Source organism: Echeneis naucrates, chromosome 13, assembly GCF_900963305.1.
Source record: "Echeneis naucrates chromosome 13, fEcheNa1.1, whole genome shotgun sequence".
NCBI classification, from domain to species: Eukaryota; Metazoa; Chordata; class Actinopteri; order Carangiformes; family Echeneidae; genus Echeneis; species Echeneis naucrates.
The window spans coordinates 225,597-252,757 of record NC_042523.1 but is presented as its reverse complement, the minus strand read 5'-3'; the positions used below and the strand labels follow the sequence as shown (position 1 = coordinate 252,757).

The window sequence follows — 27,161 nt, the reverse complement described above, 5'->3', positions numbered from 1 at the left end:
CACGGTGTGACATTTAATGTGTCTAAAGGGCTAAAAACAAACAAACAAACACACATCCATACAATTTCTGTGCCTAAATCCAATGTGCAGTTTCCGAATATCAATGACAATCAATTCTTTACCATTTCAAACGATTTTAATCGATATATGTCGTCCGGAATGCCGATGCCACAGATCAATGCAGTTGAATTGCAAGAATATAAATCGGTTAGTCATTCCACCCCTACTCCAGAGTAGGAGTCCCAGTAGTCTTCATCTTTATCAGCTTGGGCCCTGACAAACTATAGACAGGCTTTTTTGTGCCTGTCATTGGGTGAAATGTATTTGAGGCCACAGGAAAATGTAAGTGTAAAGTTGATGTTGTTGAAAGAGAAAGTATCTGTCATTAATGCAACTGTACATCTGTATATTTTGATTGTATCTTGTAGTGTTCTCTCTCTCCCTCCTTGTCCCCCCTTTTTCTCTCTCCTTGCCACCCCCCAACCACCACCATTACATACATAAACAAGTAAAATGTTGAACCCCATGGCAACAGGATACATAACCTGAAAAGTATAAGTCCTGCCTGGATGCTACTTTGACACATAGCACCAACCTTAACGTTGTTCAGACCAAGTCCATTGCTGATGGAAACAGTATTCACTCATGGCAGTGGCCGCTTTCAGCAGGAGTTCCCTGCTACAATAATGGGTCAAGAGTGGTTTAAGAAACAACAGCTAACAACAGCGATCATGAAAGAATGTGGCCGGTTTTGTAAAATGCCTTGAAGACTTAGTGCAGTCCTTTTAATGTTTGACCTAACTTGACTGTCAAAGGGAGAGCAGGTTTCAAGAGTGGATTCTTGAGGTCTGTTAATCATGTTTCTATCTATGGTCAATACTGAATCTATTTAAACATTTTGTCCAAAAAACAAAGTATGATACAATTTCATTTTGTTGACAAGTTCTTTGGCCAAGAATAAATGCATTTTTTCAAATAGTTACTTTAAACATTTGAAATTGTTGTTTCTTTGCATATTCTAGTGTATTTTATGTGTCATCTCTTTGATGGTACTGTGCCTCAGATTTGATAATTCTGTGCATGTGATTGAAAGAGCTCTAGGAAATACTCATTGAAAGTTCCAGAAAAAAAGTTTCTCTGCTGCTACAAGGGAGCACGAAGTGCATTAGTAAAATGTTCTGTTCAAAGCCCGAAATGTACAGTTAAAAAGCAGGTGGCTTAAATGTGAAACTCTTACTGGCTGCCCTGTGTCATGTGTAAATGCATTTGTGATGTGCTTTGGTGGGTGGACAACACAAGTCTTGGGTGTTGGTCTCTATCAGCTTGAAGCTACAGCCCACTGTTCTCCTTTATCATCACACTGATTAACTCCTTGTTAACTCTGGTGGTGTTCATTCGCCTGTCACTGCTTCTCCTCTTTGATTTTGTCCCACGTGTGTCAGTCTTTGCGCTGCTGAACATCCTCCTCATGCTCAGTTGGGCCCTGAAAGCCTTGCTGAAGATGAAGTAGATGAGGGGATCCAGGCAGACATTAAGAACTGACATCATGATTGCCAACTCCTTCAGGTAGAAGAACAACTGGTTCATTGAGCACTGCCCCTTCAGGAGGACATAGGGAAGGCGAACAAGGTGATATGGAACAAAGCAAATGCAGAAGACACTGACCAGTACTAACATGTTCCTGCGGGACTTGACAAGTTTCTTGGAGCATGAGGATGCTGGATGCCTCTGCTCTGCCAGCGACAGCCTGTGAGAGGTACTGTAGTAGAAGAAGACCAGAGTGATGAGAACAAGCAGGAAGATAGCAGCACAGCAGGAGTGGAGGGCTTTGTAGAGAACACTCAGGGGTTGGCTATGCAGGGAGTCACAGCTCGCTGTGATGGGAACAGAACTGTAACCTTGTAGTTGTTCTGGGGTGAGCAGTGACATTAGGACGTAGGTGAACATCATAGCCACGAGAACAGTCCAGGTTACCGTGGAGATGATGTGAGCAGCTTTAACCGTCTGCAGGATGTTACTTCCTAAATGATGGACAATCTTCTGGTACCTGGAGGGGAGAGGGAGATGTAAATAAAAATTCCATGACCAAAGCCATCTGCAAACCCCATGTTTTTGTTGTTTTTACACATTAGCTTTTCAAAGATTAAAAAAAAAAAAAAAAACGTCCTGGGTTTCGACAAATGTTAATAAATGTTGAGAGAAGCAGACCCAGAACTTCACATCATTGTGTTGTATTGTTGCATAGGCCTAACAGGAGTATGTACAGACTGATCTTAGACCACCCAGCTCTGCTCACTGGCTGAATATGGAAGTGGTTAAAAGAGGAGAGTTCAACACTTTGAAACATGCTTAACTTTCAAATTCAGGTTGACCAAAATCCCACGAGTCACTACAGAATCATGTGAAATTGGACTGTTCTAATTGTGGGCCAAGTCAGGCTGAGGGCAGAAAGACAGTCAAGCAAACAAAATGATCTGCTGATGAGAGATGAAGACATACAGATGAAGACAGGCAAACACAAGCAACAATCAAGGTCCACATCTGCCCCTGTGAATGTGGTTAAATTCAAACACAAGAAGTTTGTACCTTAAGTGCGCCTCTTCCTCTGTGATTCTCTGCTGCATTGATCTAGTCTGTATCTTTATCTTGTCAAACCACATCCTTAATATTTCAGACTCAGCAGTGTTCACAACAGCTCACATCCTAAAAACAGCATGAAACCCTTCTCAGAGCAGCTGAGACCAAGTACTTCATGCCCAGATCTCACTAGCCTGGTCAGTATTGATAGTATTTAAGACATCTTTTTGATGACTACCATTCGCTTTGAAACTGGGATTCAGCACTCTTAACACTCTCTTTTCTTTGCATTCAAGGGTTAGGGTTCTATTCTATTCCACACAAAACTGTGAGTCTGGTTCTGTCTGAGGTTTCTGCCTCTGAAAGGAAGTTTCTTTCCTCAACTGGTACCAAGTGTTTGCTCATGGAAGGATGTGTTGGGTCTCTTTAAATAACTATAGAAAGAGTTTTGGCTAAACCTGCCCTATGTAAGGTCTCTTGATATAACCCTGCTGGGATTTGGTGTAATGTAAATTAATTTGATTTGGAAAATTACACAAATGAACTGGACAAAATAATCAGCACCTTAAGATTTGGTAGCACATCCTGAATTGCTGAAATTAATCGATTCCTGTAATGAGATTCTCATACCTCTCTGCTGGAACTTTTCTTTTGCAAACTTTTCCAGGTGTTTCAGATCTGAAGGGCTCATTGTCCTGCTGGAAAACCGGTGACCTCTTATGGACACCCAGCTTTCTGACACTGGGCCAAACATTGTGCCCCAAACTCCTCCTAGAAGTACTGTCAACCACTACAAAGTCAGGAGCGTCTGTCTGCAGCAGTTATCTTATCACAATATTTTTTCTATGTGCCATAATCTCATAATGATAATCATAATCATAATCATGCACTGATGTACAGTGTGTGACAGCAACGTTGAACATCTGCTACTGAGTCAATTCACAGTCACACAATCAGATCAAGACATTGTCTTTCAGCAGATTATTATAACCTTAAAACTAAATTTTGTTTCTAGACCACCAAGTGGTCATAGCACTGATGGCATCAAATGTGCGATGAAGTAGTTAATAGAGTAACAAAGTTGTCAACGTCAGCAGGAGGTTTGAGAGGAAGAATGTGTCAACAAACACAATAATATGGCACAAGACTGTGGTATTTTGTTTCCCATGAGAAAGTAGGAGTTCATATTATTTCTATTCGACATAAAGTTGAGGAAGTAGTTATTACTCATATCCAAGCCTATAAAAGGACAACTGAAGCTGATTTTTATGGATATGATCTTTTTTTTTTTTTTTATTGCAGACCAGCATTTCACAAACATTGAAACAAGATATAGTTATACCACAGCTGTTCCCCCTGCTTTTTTCTCCCCCCGAAAGGACAACAAAGAACAACTTCTTCCAAGAAGAAAGAATGAGGGAGAGAGAAAAAAAAAAAAAAAAAAAAAAAAAACAGACAAAACAAAAACAAAAACAAAAGATAAATAAATATAGGATGCTCAGTGTGTACAATATACAATTAGATTAAAAAAAATATATATATATATATATATTATATATATATATATATATATAAACATATGAGACTGGGGTAGATTATATTTAATACGGAGATCATTAAAAGTAGAAAAGATTCCTTTTGAAAAGGAGTCAAGTGGGACCGCAGGGAAGATGGCGGCACAGTAAGAGAGCTCCCCACGACCGTCAGTTAATTATGTATATTTTGAGACATACACTTCGTTCTTAGTTTCAAAATTGAGGCCCTGTGTTAAAGACAAGAATTAATTTCGGTTTCCGACCAAAAATTTGTACCTCCCCGGCGAAATGTCGAACAACAGCAAAGCTAACTTTTTCAATGGTGCGGCGACGAGAAGTAAGCTAACCTCAAAGACCAGTCCAACACCTGAACTCACCTCCACGTCTCCGACACCGGCATGTGAAAACGACCCTAAATCTGGAGAAGTGTTTGACGATAAAACAATGTTCGAGGAGATACGGAAAATGAGTACCACTCTTCAGGTGGTGGCGACGGATGTTGTCTCAATTAAGGAGACAACGAAAGAGCTTAAAGATGCGGTGGAGAACATACAAGTGAGGCTGGGAGAGGTGGAACAACGCATATCGGACATGGAAGACGTAAACGCACGAATGGAGGAAAGTATGGAGAAATGTGACAAGAGACTGGAAACACTGTGGATGCGCGTGGAAGATCTGGAAAACCGCAGCAGGAGAAATAATGTAAGAGTGGTGGGACTGAAAGAGGGCAAGGAGAAGACGGGCAAAGTTATTCAGTATATGGAAGAGATCATCTCTCAGGGGCTCGGGCTATCCGGCAGCGAGTTTGACATTGAACGTGCCCACCGCTCTTTGGCACCCATACCGGGCCCGAATCAACCGCCCAGGACCATTCTGATGCGCTTTCTACGTTCATCGGCCCGAGACAAGGTGCTGCAGGTGGCTAAGGAGAGACGTGGGATCGACTGGGAGGACTGTAAGCTGTCCTTCTATGAAGATGTGACCAGAGAATTAGCGGAGAAAAGGAAAGCATTTACTCCAGTGAAGAGACGTCTGCAGGAGCTAAATGTGAGGCACAGGCTGGTCTACCCCGCCACGCTCATCTTCACATGGAAAGGGCAGAAGAAAACTTTTCGAGACAGCAAGGATGCGGAGAAGTTTGTGCGAGATGCTGAATAGAGGACCGGGGGACTTTACGAAACCAGACGAAGTGTGTGTGAATCTGTGGGAATAAGGTAACGTTGATGATGGTTTGTGGGAGGCAGGAAGAGCTGTGCTGTCACGAGCTGACAGGATGCGCCTCACGGACACGGTTAATTTAGATCAGGTTAGTCGGGGGTGGGGGTTAGTTAGAAGCACCGAGTTCTGGGCTGCTTTAACCGGGGTTATGTTTGTGTTTTTCATGTTTTATCTGTGCACCAAGACAGTATGTTTGAGAAGGCTCAACATTTTGAACAACACCTTGAACTATGTAGTTATTATTGAAACCATGATGAGAGAACTGAGGTCAAAGAGTATTTACAGGTCTAGAAATGATGGCTAACAGGTACATTAATATAATATCGTGGAACATAAATGGATGTGGCAACCCTATTAAAAGGAGGAAGGTTTTGACATATTTAAAATCTAAAAATACAGATATAGCATTTATTCAGGAGTCTCATATTATGGGAGATGAAGAGGCAGGGAAATTTAAAAGAGGCTGGGTAGGGAAGGTTTTTCATAGCTCATACTCCAGTAAACAGAATGGGGTGATGATACTCATTAATAAAAATTTAAGTTTTGTCATGCTAAAACAACACAATGATAAGTACGGTAGAATTATTTGCATTGAAGCCTTGATCAATGGAATCAGGACAGTGCTATGTAATATATACGCCCCAAACAAGGAGGAACCGGATTTCTTTCATGAAGTTAATAGAGTGATAGGAAACATACAGGGCCAGGTCATACTAGCAGGGGATTTCAACCAGGTAATGGACGGAATAATTGATAAGAGTAAGCCCAGTGGTAAATCTTCACCCAGGGACAGAGCTGCAATTCATATGCTGACAGAAGACTTGAGTTTGGTGGACATATGGCGATTGGTGAACCCACGTGAGAAGGAATACACCTTTTACTCCCATTGTCACAAATCCCATTCAAGGATTGATTTTTTTCTGATGTCTAACTCATTAATAGACTCAGTAGTGGACTGTGGAATAGGGGCAATTGCCCTCAGTGATCACGCCACAGTGGAGTTACATGTTGACCTGAACACAGATAGTGTGAAAAGAGGACGTTGGAGGCTTAACACCGCGTGGCTACAGGATGTGTCATTTAGTAATACGTTATCAGAGGATCTTAAATCTTTTTTTGAAATTAATATTGGCTCTACAGAAACAATTTCCTCGGTTTGGGAAGCATCTAAGGCCTATACAAGAGGGAAAATTATTGCTCACGCCTCAAAAATTAAAAAGGAGAATGTGAAGAAAGAAAACACATTAGACAAAGAGATCTGTAAATTGGAGAAAGAATTGGCAAGTCACTATTCAGATAATCTGATCTTGAACCACTAGCTGTAGCAATCAGAGCTGACGTGAGGGTTAAAGGTGTGCAGGCAGGAGGTAGAGAGCACAAGCTATTTATGTATGCCGATGATATTTTAGCAGTGTTAGAGGAACCTGGGAACTCCCTGCCGGTGTTACTTGAAGGTATCGAATCATATTCTAAATTATTATAAAATAAACTGGCATAAGTCGGAATGTATGCCGATATCGCATACATGTCACTCTGGGGTTATCACTTCATATGGCTTCAAGTTTCTATCTTCAGGTATGAAATATCTAGGCATCCAACTAAATTCAAATCTGGACGAGATGATGCTCTCAAATATGGAACCACTACTCCAGAAAATAAAACTGAACCTGGATAAATGGGGAAAATTGAGGCTCACATTGTGGGGAAAAATTAATGTAATTGAAATGGTGGTTGCACCGCAATTCAATTATGTTTCCATGATGCTGCCACTCAATATAGCACCACAACTGTTTAAACATTATGATAAAATTATCAAAGACTTTTTATGGGATAAAAAGAGACCAAGGATTAATATAAAGAAGATGTGGGCATCGAAGGAAATAGGAGGTATGGGTCTACCTAATGTAAGATTATATAATCTATCATTTGAAATTTCTAGATTGATAAAACATTGGAAGGGGATAGATCAGGAGCTGAGCTGGATCAAAATTGAAAGACAACTAACTAGCCCATTTGAACCTCTGGATGTCCTCTCACATGGGGCAACAACTTCTGGACATAATTATTTTTCAAACCCAGTGCTGTCTTATTCTAAAGCAGTTTGGAGAGAAATTCATAAGATATATAGTATTTCGAACTTGAGACAACCTTACGCCTCTCTATGGTATAACCCAGCCGTGCGTATTGGGAAGAAATCTGTTTATTGGAATCAATGGCTTGTAAGAGGGATACACAAAATAAGTGACCTGTGTGTGGATGGAGTGTTCATGTCGTTTGCCTATATTATGCAAAAATATAATCTGGAATATAAAGGTAATTATTGGAAATATTTACAAATAAGAGACTGTATCACAAAGGGTAAATTTAATCACCACAAGAATACATTGATGGAAGTTTTGGATCTACCAAGTATAACACACAGAGCAGCCATATTTTACAAGACATTTAATGGTTTACAAGAAGATATGTGTAAAAATCTGAGGATTATTTGGCAGAAAGACCTAGGGTGTGATCTGAATGAGGAGCATTGGTTAAATATCTTATCAAATACAGGGAAACACATGAGAGAGGCAAAGGGAAAATTTATTCAGTATAAGATAGTTCATTGATTTTATTTCACCCCTTCAAAACTACATAGAATGGGCTTATTAGGAAGTAATTTATGCTGGAAGTGTCAGAGTGAAATAGGAACATTTTTACATGTAATTTGGGGATGTAAACTGGTGTACCCGTTTTGGGAGAAAGTATTGGAACATGTGAGTAAATGGCTGGGTGTGGCGGTACCTATATCACCAAGACTATGTTTGTTAGGGGACCAAACAGAAATACTAAATATATCTAAATATGAACGAGGGGTTTTAAAAGTTGGGATGGTCACCGCTGCTCGAACAATTCTCAGAGTATGGAAGAGTACAGTTGCCCCAGATGTTAAAAAAATGGATGGAAATGATGTCAGAAGTTGCATCATATGAACGCATGTTGGCTAGAATTAACAATGAAGAGGAACATTTTAGGAGGGCCTGGGAAAGTATTTTTTTTTGTAGGTAGGACATATGGAAAAATTTGAAGACATGGTGCTGAATATATATTGTGGGTGTTTCAAAAAAGGAAATGTTGATTTGCAAGAGGCCTTTGTATATATGGTTGTATTCTGGATATACTGTCTGTTGATGTTGGTGTCAGTGTTTGTTTTTGAGTTTAATTGTAAGTTTATGCGTGTAGGAATAAATAAAAAACTTTAATGACAAAAAAGAAAATTAATCTGAAAGATAAACCAGACCTCAGTGAGAACTGTGTCTGTGTTGGAGCAGGGGAATGAATGATTTTGCAAATAGGACTTAATAGGATGGGAGCTGAGAGTTTGAAGTGTTGCTTGAATTGTTTCCAAATTTTCAAAGAGGAAAGAACAACTGGATTTTGAATATAACTAGGATAACGAGAGAGGGAGAGAGTCCCAGCATGCCAGATCAGTCTTAATTTCAGTTACCAGCTTAGTGAAATTGTTTTTGAATAGTAAAGGAAGGGAATGAGAAATGCCCATAATGAGATCTGTTTGGCAGCTTTGTTCACCGGAAAACACTCGCTTTTGCTAATGTTTTATTTATACCACGAGAACGATCCAAAAATTGTCAAAGTTTGTTAAATATTATCGACACAGCTACCTGGGTCTGTGAAATATAGCAACAGATCATCCGCATAAAGAGATACTCGATGTTCCAGACCGCCTCTGACAATTCCAATAAAACAAGAAGAGGATTTGAGAGCAATGGAAAGAGGCTCTATTGCTATAGTAAAAAGCGAGGGAGACATAGGGCAACCCTGGCGTGTCCCTCTTGATAGAGGAAAATATTCAGACCTGTGAAAATGTGTTGTCACACAAGCAGAGGGGGCAGAGTATAAAAGTTGTATCCAGGAGAGGAATTTAGACCCAAAACCGAATTTCCCCAAAACAGAAAACAGATAATCCACTCTACACGATCAAAGGCTTTCTCTGCATCGAAGGATATGACCAAGTCTCCTAATGTTAGATGGTTAGATGGAGAAGTATGGAGGCTGGATCAGCCTCCATACTTCTCCTTCTAGATCTTAGTGCTGCATTCGACACCATAGATCATAATATTTTACTACAGACACTGGAACATGAAATTGGAATTAAAGGAACTGCACTAAAGTGGTTCAAATCCTACTTATCAGATAGACATCAGTTTGTTCATGTAAACAACAGCTCCTCCTCATGTACTGTAGTCAGTCATGGAGTCCCGCAGGGTTCGGTACTTGGACCAATCCTCTTTACGCTTTATCTGCTTCCTCTAGGCAACATTATCAGGAAACACAGCATCAATTTCCACTGCTACGCAGACGATACTCAGCTGTACCTATCAATGAAGCCAAATGAAGTCAGTCAGATAGTCAGACTGCAGGCATGTCTTGAAGACATAAAAGTCTGGATGACTGGAAATTTTTTACTTCTCAACTCTGACAAAACAGAAGTTATTGTACTCGGTCCTAAGCACCTCAGAAAAATACTATCTAATCATCTCATCAGTTTGGACGGCATTACTTTGGCCTCCAGCTCCACTGTAAGAAACCTTGGAGTAATTTTTGACCAGGACATGTCCTTTGTCCCTCACATAAAACAAGTTAGTCGGGCAGCTTTCTTCCACCTGAGAAACATTAGGAAAATCAGAAACATCCTTTCTCAGGATGATGCAGAAAAACTAGTCCATGCATTTGTAACTTCTAGGCTGGACTACTGTAACTCATTACTATCTGGATGTCCAAACAAATCTCTAAAAGGCCTTCAGTTAATTCAGAACGCTGCTGCACGAATATTAACAGGAACTAGGAAAAGAGATCACATCTCTCCCGTGTTGGCTGCTCTTCATTGGCTGCCAGTAAAATATAGGGTAGAATTCAAAATCCTTCTTTTAACGTATAAAGCTCTTAATGGCCAAGCTCCATCGTATCTCAGAGAGCTCATAGTTCCTTACTGTCCTAGCAGGCCACTCCGCTCTCTAGATGGAGGTTTACTTGTGGTTCCTAGAGCCTCCAAGAGTAAATCTGGAGGCAGATCGTTCAGTTATCAGGCCCCTCTTCTATGGAACCAACTCCCAGCATCGGTCCGGGGGGCGGACTCTTTAGTAACTTTCAAGACCAGGCTTAAAACTTTCCTGTATGACAGAGCGTACAGTTAAAAAGTCCTCTACTCTTTAGGTATGCTGCTATAGGCCTAGGCTGCTGGGGGAAGGACTGAGCTTCTCTCTCTCTCTCTCTCTCTCTCTCTCTCTCTCGCTCTCTGTCTCTCCCTGTCACCCTTTCTCCCTCTTTCTCTCTAACTCCCTCCTTGCATGCGCTGATAAAAACCATCCTTCTTAAAAAAAAAAAAAAAAACAGTTTCACCCAGTTCTAAGCATTTATACTGCATTTACTAACCATGTTCTGCCAAAGTCTCTGTCTCTCCCAGTTCCTCTCCTCTCTCTCCCTGTCCTCATCCTGCAGGTGGTGACTCATCTCCATCCCATGTTCCTGCAACACCTGCTGGTCCCATATAGCATTAATTCTGTATTACAGCTCAACTCCATGAACTTCATGCAACAACATGTTCCTGCCTACACCCCCCCCTCCAATGCCTGCCTGCCTGTCTCTCTCTCTCTCTCTCTCTCTCTCTCTCAACCCAACCGGTCGAGGCAGATGGCCGCCCCCCCTGAGCCTGGTTCTGCTCGAGGTTTCTGCCTCTTAAAGGAAGTTTTTCCTTGCCACTGTTGCCAAGTGCTTGCTCATCGGGGGATCTGTTGGGTCTCTTTAAATAAATTTTTAAAGAGTTTGGTCTAGACCTGCTCTATATGTAAAGTGCCTTGATGTAACTTTGTTATGATTTGGCGCTATACAAATAAATCTGATTTGATTTGATTTGATTTAGATGAAAGTTGGCAACCTCCAACAAAACTTGTTTGATCTGAGTGTCTGGTAGACAAGGGTCCAAACGACGTGCTAACACTGTAGCTAGAAGTTTCACATCTGAATTTAATTCATCTAAGTTCTTCTCTTTTTTGGGAATAAGTGAGATAGAGGCCTGATTTAAAGTTGGAGGCAGAGAGCCCCACTTCAGTGAATCATTAAACATGTCTAGGAACAAAGGAGCAAGTTGATGGCAACATTTTTTATCAAAGTCCACTGGAAATCCATCTGGTCCTGGGGCTTTCTTATTTTGCATTAATCTAAAGCATGAAAGTAATTCTTGCATCTGTATAGGCTTTTCCAACTCTTCTTTAACGTGAGGATCAATGACAGGTATATCTATGCCATCCAAGAAGTTATCCATTGCGGTCTTATTTGCAGGAGGTTCACCTTTACACAGGTTAGAATAAAAGGAAGCAAATGTGGCATTTATTTCAGCTGGGTTGGTAGTTAGGGAGTGGAAGGAGTTATCACCATTTATCACCATATTCATAGTATGTCCCTGTGGTCCGACTTAAAAGGTGCTCTGCTTTATTGGTAGAGAGAAGATCATAGTTGGATTGCAATTTGACTCTTTTAACATACATTTCTGGACGAGGAGATCTTGACTATCTATATCTATACTGAGAATTGAGTCAATGAGCTCTTCTTGTTTTTGTTTATTTTTCGTAGCCAGATGTACGCTGTGTGAGATAATCTCTCCCCTAATTACTGCTTTTAATGTTTCCCATAACAGAGAGGGTGAGATGGATTAATTTTTGTTATTCTCAAGGAAAACCCTTTAAATATAATCACAGAACTCATCTTTAGCTAGCAGCCCCGTATTAAACTTCCATAGTTTTTAATTATTAGGTAAGAGTGCTCAGTCTAAAATATGAGGAGTGTGGTCAGAAATAACAAAAGCGGAATATTCAGTGGATTTTACAGGAGGTAGAAGAGCCATGTCTAAGAAAAAATAATCAATGCAGGAGTAAGCTTGGTGTACTTTGGAGAAATAAGAAAATACTTGGATGGATGGATGGATGGAGCAAGTGCCAAGCATCTATGCAGCCTAATTGACTCATAATAGAAGGTTGTGCTTTCGACATTGCAGAGGGTGGGTACTTTCGGGTGGGATCAGTCAAGTTTGGGGTCTATTACTAAGTTCAAGTCTCCCCCTAGCATGAGACAATGAGTATCCAAGTTGGGAATTTTTGAAAAAAGAGAGGTTATGAAATTTGGGTTGTCCCAATTAGGGACATAAACATTAACTAGTACAACCAAAGGTTGATATAAAGTGCCACTCACTATAACACAACACCCGTGGGGGTCAGATATAGTCTGGTCAGGGGAGAACGTAGGAGAGTATGTTCGTTGATAAGGATAGCAGCACCCCTGGATTTGCTATTGAAGGCTGAATTAAACATTTGCCCAACCCATGGTTTGTGCATTCTGCAATGATCATTTATACACAAATCGGTCTCCTGAAGAAAAGCTACGTCAGTGACCCTGACACCATGTTTTCAGCTTCCCCACTGTTCCGACCAGAGAAGGGGAGAGTTTGTTGTTGTGCCTGGTTTTTCCAAGCTTGTTTGCTCATTCTTGTTAAGTTTCAGCGCGACGTGAACTTCAATAAGAAGTTACACTGAATTAATTTTGAAAAAATTACATAATTAACAAAATAACGAAAAAAAAAAATGTACGGAGGTAAGCCACACGCATGCGTCCACTACATCGTCAAAATGGAAGTCCCATGGATACGATTTTAATATTTGCTCAGGAGTGCAGGATCGCTGAAACAAAGCCTTCTCACTCTGCTAGATTATCCTCAAATTGTTTTGCAACCTCATGAAACCTGGTCACGTTTTGTCTGTTTTGACAACCGCATGAGACTGAAAGACACTCTGCTCTGTCCAGCTTGGCTTACCTGTTTGCTGCGATGTAACCCATGAACAAGATGCTGGCATACATGTTGAGATAGAGGGCAGAGGCTCCAAAGCTGCAGTAGGCCCGGCGGATCAGGGCAGAGCTGCTGGCGTAGTTGATGATGCGAATGGGGAGGCAGAGGGTGAGCAGGAAGTCTGCAGCTGCTAAGTTCTTCAGATAAACGGTCACGCTGCTGGACGTCTGCTGCTGAGCATGGCAGAAGTAAACCTTCAGAGTTAAGCCGTTCAGGAACAAACCCACCTGGACAGGAATCAGGTTTTAAAAAATTGTAGCCTGGCAGAGAGAGATGGAAGATATCTTAATATTTGTCACTCACCAGAAACACCAGGCTGTGGGGCAATATGAAGAAAATGCGAGCAGAAGTATCCACCTGTTTACACTGGGTCAGATTGTTCATGTTTTTGCTGAAAAAAGATTGGTTGACAGATAGGGCCTCTTCCACTCCTCCAAGTGAACTCATGCTTTTGAATATTCTAAGAGAAGAGGTGAATCAGACAAAATTATCATTAATATGCTGTAAAATGGTTTAACTCGTGTGATGTCGTCTTCATATTCCCCTTGTCCTCCACCATTAAACCTCTTTCACTCATCTTCATCCGCTTTACCATATCTGGGTTGCAGGGCAGGTGGAGCCAATCCCAGCTCACATTGGGCGAGGGGTGGACACCCAGGACAGGTTGCCAGTCCATCGCAGGGCCAACACACAGAGACAGACAGAGACAAACAACCACTCACACTCGCATTCACACCTACGATCAATTTAATCTTTGGACGGTGGGAGAAAACCGGAGTACCTGGACTATGCAGACACAGGGAGAACATGCAAACTCCGCACAGAAAGGACCAACCCGTAACCTTCTTACTGCGGGGTAACAGCACTAACCACTACACCACCGTGCTGCCCTACCAGGGTTCAATATCTATGTTTTGCTTGCATTTTGTTTGCATCTTCCCTCCTCCTTGTTTTTCACTTTTCAACAGTGCAAAAAGACTTAATTTAAATAGTGGACTCCACTCATTTTTATATAGCATCTCTTTGTGGCCAGGTCTGAACCTGAGGGCAACACAAGGTTAAACACCAGCCACCAGAATAAGTGGAAAAAGCGAAGAGGAAACTGACAGATCACAGCAGCAGTAGCAACACTGATACAAACTATCACCTTGTTATGTTTTGGCTCTATATCAATAAATCTGATTTGATTTGATTCTTTGGACTGCGGGAGGAAACCCACACAAGGACGGGGAGAACATACAAACTCCCCCAGGTTGTGCTGTGGGGCAACGGCGCTGACCACTATGCCATCGTTCTGCCCAAGTAATAGAGAACTTTACAATATTAATTTCTACAGAGTGATAAGTTACTGATTACACTACTTTTGCTTTACTTTTACCAAAACAAACACAGAAGTCAAAGGTGATGTGGCAAATATATTTCATGGCCAATAATCCATGCACAGAAACTCGAGTGGTTACTTGTACTATTTTAGGCAATGGACAGTTTCCTTGGCTTTCCAGCACATAAAAAAGTGCACCTTACTGTATTTTCACTAACTAACTCTGAGCAGTCTGAGCATAGTCTTCTTCAGCTGCCATGATGCAAAAACCTTTTCTTTTTCTTTCTGGGGGCTTTTGCTTGTGCATTGGCAAAAGTGGCATTGAATCTATAAAATTTTGTAAAAAAAAATATAATAATAAATTGAAAATAATAAATTATCATGTTATTTAACAGTCAGAAGTCTCAACAAGTAAAACTATTTCTGAATGTCTTTGCACATTAACATTTTATTGTAGTTTCAATTCAGATTTAGAGATTGTTATTCTTTTTGTATTTGTGTGACACACAATTAATTAAAGATTAAGATTAAAGACAAGCTCAATTGCTCAATCAAAAGCCACATTCTTTGAACCATATTAAAATATTCTTAGAGATCATTAGACAACAACCAAAAATCTGAATTCCAAGAGCAGTCTAGCATCAATTATGTTCAGTTGTATGTACAACCACAGCATCTATATTTAACTAACGTACAATTATTTGCTATCACGCAGTTTCTATTCCTTCACTGCATTTCAGGTGTAAAAATATATTCTTTTACCTAAGTGGGACTGGAAATGCAGTACTTTGGCATTGTTGTATTGGCAATTTATGCCAGAGCACATTATCACATATGTTAAATAACACAAGAGATCTTATTTCCCATCTTTAAAACATCTAATATATGTCCTGAATATGAATAATATATATAAAGAGCAGAGTTACCTACAGCACTCCCCTTCTGTATGTCTGTCAGTGTGAATCTAATTGGGAGGTCTATCTGACTTCCTCCTGTGCAGTGATCATACAGGAAGTACTGAAGAGCTGGGGGATGGGCTGATATCTAGCACACTGATGTAGAATGTGTTTATAACTCTGCTACTGGTGTGTAGTGCTGCTGCTAATTTGCCTGTCAAACACACAATGCATTTTTTCCTGTGTGGTTGTGATAAACTCCTCCTTTTTGTCTGATTTGTCTACTTTTCCAGTCAAATGTCTAAAAGAGCAGGATACCCTCAGTTACGTGAAGTGAATTTCTCTCAAGCATTGGCTGCCCGTTCCATTAAGCAAAGCCAAATATTGAAGCCAAAAGAGGTTTAAACTGCAGCATGTTGCACATTGCACATTCACATATATTCATGACCTATCTATTTTCTTAATACACTGTGTACCCATCTAGAGCTCCACAGTTTGAAATAGTTATGCTGCCTTTCAAATGCCTTTTACATCATAATTTTCTTGGGAGGCCAAATCGGTTCAATTATTCAAGTGTTTTGTACTTGTGTTTAATGAGGAAGTAAGGATTGTGGTTCTGATGATAGGCTGGTTTTACATCATGTAGTGTAGGCAACTATTGGCAAATATTAGTTAAGGTTACAGAAAAAAAAATGGTTTATTTGTTGTGGTCACATGATCTTGTAGAACGGCTGCGTAAATGTTTTTAATCATATACAGATCTCTGAGGCCGATTTCACAAAGCAGGTTTAGCCGAAATTTGGAGTCTGTTAACCCTGAAATGAGGAAAACTCAGAGTTTTCCGTTTCACAAAGGGAAGTAACTCAAACCAGAGAAAGAGAGGTAACTCTAGCCCGTTTCCCAGAGAGGTAAGCTCTCTGTCAGTTACCGTAATAACAGACTCTATGAACCTAACCTGGTCAGTACCAGGTTTTTTTCAATGAACCTGTAGTTTCTCTCTGTCTCCACCCTCTTTCCTTTTTCTTTTGATTTCCTCATTCATTCAGTCAGCAGTTTTGGCGTAGCATAGTTCCGCTGTCTGTTATTTAAAAAAATCAGTCCGTAGGCCGATATTAGAGGTCCATTGGGCGACTTTTTCACTAGCATGACCTGACCCTTTGACAGTGGATGAAGGTGCAGCATTACTGCACAGAGAATTAAATATTCATCGGGAAATGGTTATCAGGCCGCGCATAGATGTTCAGGCATTTCCAGAGTCTTATCTTTTTGAGCAGTACAGTCCATCATCTACATACACAACCTAATCCGTCCTTACATTTGAAACATTACTGATCGTGGTCATGCTCTCACATCCCTGCAGAAATTGTGTGTCGTGCTGTGTTTCTTTGTAAATGGGATTTTTTTGTAAAATGTTGGAGATGCACAGCACTTGAGTAAGGCAAATGTATGTCGTAATTACTTCAGAGATTAAGTCACCATCATCGCCACCACCACAGCAGTCAAATAAACGTAGCAGGATAGACATTCCCTGAGTTTAGGTGATTGGGGCCATTCATTGGTTCACAAGGCCCAATCCAAAAGGAAGGCCAAACTATAAAAGGGAGAGGTGTCCACCTCTCTTGCACGTACACTTTCGGCTGCCACTCCCCAGTCTGATTGAAGCTCACCGGCTGCAGGCTTTTCTTTTTGGCGACCTCTCCTCCATCCTGGTCTGTCAGACGGTATTTTTGTTTCACGTTTCACCTCCTCAAGCCTCCACTGTTCTTTTACCCTGCCTGTGCTAACTGGGAATCTATTTATTAGAGACGACACAATTGGTAATCGTGTCTTACCATAGCTTCCAGCTCCCTCTGCTCCGCCTGGCGTGGTGTAGTGCTCCATGGTGGGGCTGTCCTGGGCCTGTGTGCCTGCTGCCTTCTTTGACCACCGCTGCAGTGGCAACAGTCCATGAGTTGGCACTCAGGAGCGGTTGTGCGTCGGCCTGCTGGCAACCAGAAGCCTGGGTCCCAATTGTGGGGTTAATTTAAGTTGCTATGTTTTTTGGTTGAGTTATTTTCCTTTGATTCGTATTAATTATTTTGTGTTATGATTTTAATTTGTTTATATCTATTCATTTAATCTGAGTGAAATGTGGATTATGTTTATCCAGTTTATTTTGTTTCATGTGTTTTGGGTGCATCTGGTTTTTCATCTGGTATTTATTTATTTATTTATTTATTTTCATTCAATTTCTGTTAGATTAGAATTAACCTTCTTTACCCTTGATTTAATGTTGTTTGTAATGTGGTTTGTTTGTTCATTTACTTGGCTGCCAACTGTGTTTTTTTTTTTTTGTGTGTGTGCGTGTGTGTGTGTTTAATCTTGTTTGTTGTGTTTGGTTTCTTGCGTGTTTAACCCCACTAATTTGTTGTTTCCCGTTTTAGTTGCTGAGAGCTGCCGGTAGTGGTCCCCGGTGTCCTGGTGGTGGTTTCCCTTTCTTCTTTTTTTTGTTTTTCACATACGATTGGGGTGATTTTGTTTCCTTGGGATCCCTCACACTCCTGACTCACACCTCTGATAAGCCTCAGCACTGATAAGTTTCCATTTTTTAAGAAAAATTGTATTTTTAATTGCTGGAATGAATAAATAAATATATACAAGTACTGCATTTCTTTGGGATTTTTTTCAGCAGGTTAATTTTGTAAATCTCTTTTATTGGTAACTTGGGATACTTAAGGAGGACATTAAATTATACAGCTGCACATGAATTCCACAGAATGAACCTCTGATGTTTACTGTGCAGTGGAAGTTGAGGCACCCTCCTGCTGCTGCCCAGCCATGCCCTGTTAAAAAGGATGAGAATGTGTTCATACGTCAGTGTATGCTAAATGTTACATTCTGTATTCCACCAGAATGTTGAGAAATGTGAATAGGAAGAGAATCAGAATCAGTTTCCTTGTGTTCTTCATCCAGGACTAGTGATTTGTTTCACTATACTACTTACAGTTGCAAGGTCTGTTGTGGCATGAAGGGGCCCCACCAGGCTTTCATTATCTTATCAAAAGTATTACAGAGCAACCTTCATGGATGGCATGTTCCACCTAACAGCAGAATTCCCTGGTACATGCACAGCTCTGTCAACTTCACACAATAATGCCAATCTCTTACATGTAAGTGTGAAAAATTGCGAAAGGCATCAAGACTGACAAAAAACTGTTTGGCTGCATGGATGCTATTTGTGCCTTCTCTATATTTTTTAAATATAGAGTTAAATCAAATTTAACTGTGCGTAACAGTGGATAAGAAGCACATTGGAGCAGTAGGATTTCACCAAAGCCTGCACTCCACTGTGCTGTCCAGTCATGCAGCTTTCTCCACCATACTTCTTGACAAATGAGTGTATTTGTGGGATTGTAATTCCTGATGGCCTTCATCACAACAGATGTTATAGCTTTTGCATCTCTTTCTTAGCTGACATCAAAAAAGCTGAAAAAACGTTCACACACACTGCCTTTTTATTTACTTGTCTGATGACAGTGAGTTGGCACTTGTTGGAAATGTCTGATGTGTCATCCACTTCTACAGCAATGAAACATGTTTATTTCTTTATCAGCCTCATCCTGGATAATACGAGCTATACTTTCTGTTATGTCATTCTGTATGGTTAGACTTACCACTGAAGACTGTTGATGATCACAAGTTCTTGGCAAATGTAGTATCAAACTTGCACCACAAAATTGCCCGTTTGAGCTGCCAACGGCCTCATTATGTCCCCTGAATGACCCAAGGATTGTTCAACAAATATGTATCCTTGTCAAAAAGAAGACAGGGCCAACACAATAGCCGCTGGAGGCTAGCGCTACCAGCTAGCCACTCAGGGCAGACGTAATTCCCTTTTTTCCTCTAGTTTTGGTGTTGGCCTGCCGTCTGATTTAATTTTTAATTGCTGCTGGAAGGAAGTTTTGCAAAATTGCTTACTCCAGATCACCACCCTCCATGACGGCAGTAAAACTGCTAACAGTTACCTTGGTTACCTCCCCCTGAGATTATGCCAAGGTCTTACCTGTTTGAACAAAATCCTTATATTTCATCTTAAGCTGCTGCCCCCTTGGGATTCCACCTAATTGAAATAAATTAATAGGCTACCATTCAAGTAGGGGACATGCCACCCCCCCCTCCTTAATTACATCCCTGCATGTAAATATGGTACCCGCTGCCAACACAGCTGAATAAGATTCATGAACACATCAAATCAGATTTATTTGTATAGCGCCAAATCATAACAAAGTTACATCAAGGCACTTTACATATAGAGCAGGTCTAGACCAAACTCTTTATAAATTTAATTAAAGAGACCCAACAGATCCCCCGATGAGCAAGCACTTGGTGAGAGTGGCAAAGAAAAACTTCCTTTGAGAGGCAGAAACCTTGAGCAGAACCAGGCTCGGGGGGGCGGCCATCTGCCTCGATTGGTTGGGTTGAGAGAGAGACGGGGGCACAAGGTTGTGTTGAGTAGGGCAAGAACGAGAGCAGGAGGGGATATTCAAAACAGGTACAGGCAGGAACATGATGCTGCATGGAGTTAATGGGGTTGCAGTAACATGGGATGGTGATGAGTCACCACCTGCAGGATGAGGACAGGGAGAGAGAGGAGAGGAGCTGGGAGAGACACAGACTTCGGGAAAACATGGTTAGTGATAAGACCGCCCCCTGGACTGATACTGGAAGCACGTTCCATAGAAGAGGAGCCTGATAACTGAAAGATCTGCCTCCCATTACTGTGTCTGCTGCCTTTACAAAGGGGGATCCAGAAAGGCCTATAGAGGTAACAACTTGACATGTTACTTATAGTTCTCTTCCTATTCACATTTCTCAACATTCTGGTGGAATACAGAATGTGACATTTAGCATACACTGAAGTATGAACACATTCTCATCCTTTTTAACAGGGCATGGCTGGGCAGCAGCAGGAGGGTGCCTCAACTTCCACTGCACAGTAAACATCAGAGGTTCATTCTGTGGAATTCATGTGCAGCTGTATAATTTAATGTCCTCCTTAAGTATCCCAAGTTACCAGTAAAAGAGATTTACAAAATTCACCTGCTGAAAAAAAATCCAAATCCCCGACAATGAATGGCTCTGACAGGTTTATGTCCAGGAAAAATAACAAAGATGGGCACATTATTCTGACTGCCAGGTTCAGCCAGGTTCGGTTCTGTCACTACGGTAACGGTAAAACTCCTTTGTGAAACGGAAAACCACTAAACCAGCTTTGTGAAATGGACCCTATGTCTGTTATTCAAGATCACTTCTTGTTTGCTTGCATACACAGAGTGCTGCTTGTGATGTCCTGTTCTTTTTCTGGTTATGTGGGTTACTTTGGGGCCGGGAGCAGTTCACATTGGAGGCAAAGTTTTTAAAAATAATGTGGTCAGTTGCATGAAAATCTGGAACGTCTGCAAAGAAGTCTGAATTGAGCATCAAGGCTTGCAGTTTGAATTTAGTTAGTGTGATATTGAGCCAGTCAATTTAAACTCTTAATGTGGGAACAAGTTTGGACAAACAATCAATAAAGTATCATGTATATAGTGACTTCCACTAGCCACAGTGTAACTACATAGAAACAGGAATGTAGTTTCACACTGAAATAATTCTGGAATAAACCAGAAAGCAGTCAACAGCAGCACTAGTTGAAATGATAAAGTGTGATTTGCAATAAATTAGTGCATGTCTGTTTGGGTCCATTTTAGAAACTCTGAAACTGTGACAAAAAACACCAGTAGTTTTCATTTCAACTCCTTGTATGGTACAACAGCTAAAAAAAAGAGTTAAAAAAATATAGAGCAGCTCAGCAGCTCTTGAAAGACACCAACAATGAAATTACATAAAACATATAAAATCTGTCAAAACATGTCATAGTGGAGGTTATCCCAGATTATCATGTGGCTCAGATTCCGTCTCTGCATCCCAAAAACACCCCCTCTGCTCAGTTGTCTTAAATCACCAGAGAGGAGAGTTGCTCATGTCACTTCAAAACTGTAAAACTGAACCAGCTGAATTACTGAAAAGTAAACGTGATGCTAACGTGAGAGCCTGAAGCCTAAGGTTTGATTATAGTCCAGTTTCACTTCCATTTCAGCAAAATATGCTGCGTGGTGTTGTTCTGTTCTTTCCTTTTTTCTTTCTTTCACAATAAATAAAATTAAACTCAAATTCTATTAATTCTACATATTATAAACATCTCAATATAATACAAAATAACCTTATGTCATTAACTACCATTACAAAACCAAAATTCTGTATTCATGCATGTGTGCTATATTATCTGATTATCACTAAAGGAGACACAACACTTCACAACACAATGTGCCTCTGGTAAAGGGCCAAAAACACTCACTTAACAATCTTAACTAAGAGTCCACTTAAAGTCTGAACATCAGCATTTCCATGGCAAATGACAGTGTGACACAGTTTAAGTAACTGGACCGCTGTAAATTCAAATTGTTTTGTCAATTGTGTTTATAGTTTTCTTCCTTGATTCCTCTCCTTGCCCCCTGTCTTTGCTTCCTTTGCCCCCCCCCCCACATTCCATACTCTCTCCCCTAAACATTGCTAAGACTTGGGGTGGGTCAGGGACCCCCTCCTCTCTCTCCCTGAAAGTTTCCTCAATAGCGACTCTCTGAAGTTGCGACACATCAGGACATAGATAACAGGGTCAAGGCACACATTGAGAGCTGACAGGAAGAGTGTCCCCTCCTTCAGCTGGAACAGCAGGAACCGTGTGTCCTGTCTGAAGCCTGAATCTTCTGTCTGGCTCAGAGTGTATGGCACGCGACAGACATGATATGGCACAAAGCAGATAAAGAACACTGCCAGGATGCTGAAAATGCTGCGGTTGGACTTGCGGCAGACTTCGCTACTATTGCGACGCACACGGCTGTAGGACTGGTAAACCCGGTGGGCGATTGAGGCGTAGCAGAAGGCGAGGACCAGCAGGGTAATCCAGAACAGAGATACATTGAAGAGGGTGGACACCCGATGCCATTGCAAACCCAAATGTGTCTTCAGCTGCATGCAGTGTCGCGAGTTCTCCTCATTTGCCAATTTGCTGGTCAGTACAACATTGGGTAGGACGCAGATAACAAGCAGGCTCCAGGTAAATAGTGCCAGCACCCGGGAAAACCCGACACTCTGCAGGAGGTGCAGCCTAGAAACCCCACCGAGCCTTGACCTGCAGGCTGAGGAGGATGTGTGTCGGACAATCTTGACATAGCGCTCAAGGCTGATAAAACCCATGAAGAGGATCCCCACGTACATGGAGGAGTAGAAGAGCACTGCAGTGTAGCGGCAGATGATGACGTGGACACGCCAGCCACCCAGGCCCAGCTGAGCCGCCAGTCTGAAAGGGAAGGTGACCAGCATGAGGAGGTCTGCCACCACCATGTTCTTCAGGTAGACTACCAGACCTGAGTCACTGGGGAGTCTGAAAAAGATCCAGGCAGCCACGCCATTCAGACACAAACCAGCAATACAGATCACGAAATAGAGTGGAGGGAGCACTTGGCAGGTAAAAGTGCTGCTGAAGTCTGATTGGTTGGTGGCAAGCAGAGTGAAGTTGAAGTGAGCCATACCCTACAAACACAACACAGTTTAAGTATAATTGCATTAATAACACATATGCTATGACACCAATTACATATCAATGAGATGCGCCAGCAAGCACCAATCTGTATTTGTAATTATTCTACCAGTGTGGGTGGATAGTCAGTTGGCCCTTAGGTCCAGACCTAACTATCTCAATAACTTTGGATGGAATGTTGTTAAAGCCTTAAGACAACCCTCTGAGCAGGCCTCTCACCCTGCAAAATGTACAGAGGGCTAGAGTTTGATCATCAAAAACAGTCAGTAAGGTCTCTGCTCATACATGATTTTTGATGATCTTTGTGCCAAATAGTGAACTCAGATCCACAATGCACATCTGCTCTATCTGACAGTCAAGGGTTTGATAACTAGTTTGGAGACACAGGATATTTACACAACACATTTTGAAGACAGACAGGTAGATGACAACATTTCCCAAGCATGTCCTTAGCTCTTACCAGACAACCCAATAAAAATAGTCACAGGACAAATTCTGTTGACTCCGAAGAGTACCTAACCTACCTAACCCTAACCCTAAGCACCACATTTGTGAATCAAAGATATGGATAATCTGCTTTGAACTTGTTTGCAGGAAGTTGAAGTCCCCAGAGGATACACTCCTTAATTTTTTTTGTAGTACCAACAACTCAAATGTTTTTAATATGAATCAATTTCAGACATCCATGTTCTTTTCAGGCTACTGCATAGTCTAGTTTTGGTTTATATACACAACAGTTTGGTTATTTTTATTCAACCATGGTCATCAACCTTTTAGATTCACAGATCAGCAAAGGAGTTACAAAATAAGTTTCCGCTGAACTCCCCCATGAAGGCCCCATAGGAGCCTTTTATGTCCATGAACACAGCACATAGTGCTCTGTTTTCTCAGAGGCACGTGTACAAATAAGAAGTGCCTTGAACCCCTGTTTGTCCTGCTGATCCACACACGCACAACTTCTGATTCATCACAGTCCAATACACACGCTCTACCTGTGCTTCACTGTGCTTCACTCCTCCTTCATTCACTTTTGTAATAACATTTACAGTTTTAGTTAATAGTTTCCTGATTTTCGTGGGTAGTGGACAGTTGGAACTGTGTCCAGGGAAAGAAAATGAAAACACATTTGCAAGACTCATTTGTTTTGCAAAAGAGATTGTACGTCACTACTTGATCCCAGTCATGATGAGATGGAGTTGACTGGAATAGTGAAACAAATTTAGTTAGATCTGCTGCTGAATGTATACGGACAGTCGGATTGGAACTGGAGGAGGTGATCTGCGCATGGGCTTAAGTTTTCGCTCCAACCTATTGGCATTTAAAACGTAAACATAAACAAAAGAGGTCACACAAAAGCAGTAACATGGGAAAGTTATGTACAAATTTACAAGGTGGTTGTCCATCATCGTGCCAGTTTACCTCTGAGTCACTAACTTGCTAGCTCACCAGTCTTTTTCTCTTTCCACCTCTGTTGTGCTCTGTGACATCATAGGTCAATCAGTAGTGGCCCATTACCCACAAGCCAAACGAGTGCATATTGCCACCTATTGTAGCGAAGGCGACCTGATTTCAACAAATAAATCGATTTTACTCCCTCGTGTGTATACTGGGACGAGGACAGAAATCAGTTTAGATGGCTTTTTCGAGCTATAACCATAGCTTGAGTAACTGTGCATGTAAACATACTGACTGAGTCATGTAAATCTCAGAGGTGTCAAAGCTCATGCTTCAATGCCTCAAAATTCACACATGGAGCTGAAGAGTTCAAGGGCATCATTTCTTCAAACCCCTGAATCGTGTTTAATGCCAACAGTCTGTGAATTCCATGGATAGTTTTCTTGAACATGCACAAGTAGTAGCTATGGTTAAAGCTAGAGAAAGACTCCCTAAGAAATATGTAGCAGCTGGTTGACATAGCGTAAAGGCTGGAAACATTTCAGAGAGAAATATACGTTTCTCCGCACGCAATTCATTTAAAAGGTTAATTTACTGATTAAAATGTTATGTCATCTTATCAGTTTGTACAATATGATAGATCAAAGAGGCCTCAATTATAGCATTGTTAAAATGTACTTCCTCACAAAGAGTTACATCTAAATGCTGTTCATACACAATTGACAATCAGTTCAGTCGCTAGAGACTCAGGCTAATTCTCATCTGGTGGTTTTATTTTTGTAAAAAGAAAAAGAAAAAACTGTAATATTGTATGTAATATCAGAGTAAAATTTGCAATGATGGGTTTTGTGCTAACACAACTTATTTTTTTAGCTTTGTATTGGCATGGTTAGAAACACAACAGTAAGTAACGCAGCACTAGATTAAACTGACAGTTCAGGGTTAGGGTTGCTCCACCTCATGCAGCATAAGGAACAGGATATACCCTGGGTTGGTGGCATCGCGGTTGGTCAGCAGGAAGACAACTTTATGATGCAGCTGCTGACTTGAGATCAGTCAACACTTTGCTTTGCTCATGTCTCTAACATAAGGATCATCACAGAAACTCTCTGTATCCTCATGGGGTATGACATCACAAACCAATGAGCTATTTGCATATTTTTTCAGGACAAAGAAAAAGTCCTGAGGAAACAGGTACACTAGCCCTCTGTTGCATAGTGGTCTCTGCAGTGGAAGGCTATTCAAAAGTCATTGTTTCCTAAATGCAATGGTTTCTGTGGTGGAACTGTATATCAGCCGCTACTGCACCACTTCAGTGAGCTTTATTCAGTCGTCAGTTGTTGTAACTGAAAGTTAATTTTATCTGACTCAACCACAAACAGTCAACAGTCAACCACACCTGTTGACCACTGCTGAAATATCCTGTCAGTCTCTATATTCCAGTAGAACCCAAGCGGTAAAAAAATCATGATATACAGTAACATCTAGGTAATAATATCATTCTTTAATTTTAGAATTTTGATTTCAAATAAGTAGTAAATTGGGCACAACACCTCTATCAGCATCAACTTTTTAGCCATTTAACACCCCTATACAATACCCATAGCCTTAAACATTGGGTGAAAAAAAAAAAAACTTAATCTGTGCATTTATATTAAATGTTGCATATTCAGCTTTCATTCAACCCCAAAAAGCATCAATGAATTTAATGTATTTACAACAGAATTATTTTCATGACTTTCAGTGAAACATTGTCTCTGAAATAATCCTACTATCAACTAGATTAGAAGTAAATATTGTGTAATTGTCTCAATCTTTATATTGAAACAGCAGTTTACTCACCAAATAAGGAGTTTGACGTTCAGTCCCATACAAATGTTTCTGTCAGCTGTGAAAAGGTTTACTGCAATGTAAACTGCAATGTTCACTCGATGTAAACTGAGGGTGTTTTGAGGTGTGGTTCATAGCTGAAAGCTTGAGCTGTCTAAGTCTATGGAAGAGAGTTACACTTCCTCTCTGTCTCACTCTACCCACCTTCTCCCTCCACCTCTCTCTCTCTCGCTCGCTCTCTCTCTCTCTCTCTCTCTCTCTCTCTATATATCAAAAGTTGATAGTCCAACAGTTCTGTGAGGCAGTATCTAGTATTTTTTCAAGCAAGTTCACCATCCACTAAACCAGGCAAGAATCTTTCCCTAATCTAAATCAGGATTTTGAGAGCCTGAACGGCAGTGATGGGGATATTGTGAGGTCCGAAGAAAGGGGGGTGGAGATTCCACTCCCCCACACCCCTAAAACTTTAAAGAGACTTTTGCCTCCAACAGAGATTTCTCGGATCTCTGCTAAGTGCCATCCTGAACCCTTATGTGAACCTGGCATCTAGAGACCCTGCTTTCCCAAGACAATAGATTGCAGTCAGCACCACAAATCAGCATGAACCTGCCTCATCCCGCAGAGAAGTACCCCTTCTCTGACCCTCCACTCAGGTTGACCTGATAACATTATCAGGCAGCAAACGCAAATTGCCACTCTGGAATGCATCCAAACCCACAAGGACATAAGGGTTGATATAATAAGAAATAGGATATTCTGATCAAATAAGAGACTGCAAGCGTGTCGAACTGATTCCCCCGTGAGAAGAGGACTTCACAGCTGTTTGAACCATTTCTCTACGAGATAGTTTGGCTGAGATAGAATTTACACCGGA

The 27,161-nt window shown here is 41.0% G+C and overlaps 2 protein-coding genes across 4 annotated transcripts; both read right to left on the bottom strand.

Moving 5' to 3' along the window:
* Window positions 1–15,511, bottom strand: LOC115053326 (P2Y purinoceptor 14-like). Of its 3 annotated transcripts, none has more exons than XM_029517940.1 (4): window positions 15,475–15,511; window positions 13,531–13,687; window positions 13,195–13,454; window positions 1–2,047 (listed from the first exon to the last, which is right to left on the bottom strand). In XM_029517940.1, exons 2-4 carry the CDS (start codon window positions 13,672–13,674, stop codon window positions 1,330–1,332), a joined length of 1,122 nt encoding a protein of 373 aa, XP_029373800.1. In that variant the 5' UTR covers window positions 13,675–13,687; window positions 15,475–15,511; the 3' UTR covers window positions 1–1,329. The 3 variants fall into 3 exon arrangements, with proteins under 3 accessions (XP_029373800.1, XP_029373801.1, XP_029373802.1); XM_029517941.1 differs by having other exon boundaries at window positions 15,479–15,500; XM_029517942.1 differs by lacking the exon at window positions 15,475–15,511 and adding an exon at window positions 13,820–13,915.
* A 4,593-nt stretch (window positions 15,512–20,104) lies between these two features.
* On the bottom strand, window positions 20,105–26,422 carry LOC115053361 (P2Y purinoceptor 14). The gene is made up of 2 exons (XM_029517997.1): window positions 26,300–26,422; window positions 20,105–23,055 (listed from the first exon to the last, which is right to left on the bottom strand). Exon 2 carries the CDS (start codon window positions 23,050–23,052, stop codon window positions 22,036–22,038), a length of 1,017 nt encoding a protein of 338 aa, XP_029373857.1. The 5' UTR covers window positions 23,053–23,055; window positions 26,300–26,422; the 3' UTR covers window positions 20,105–22,035.
* Window positions 26,423–27,161: the final 739 nt, after the last annotated feature.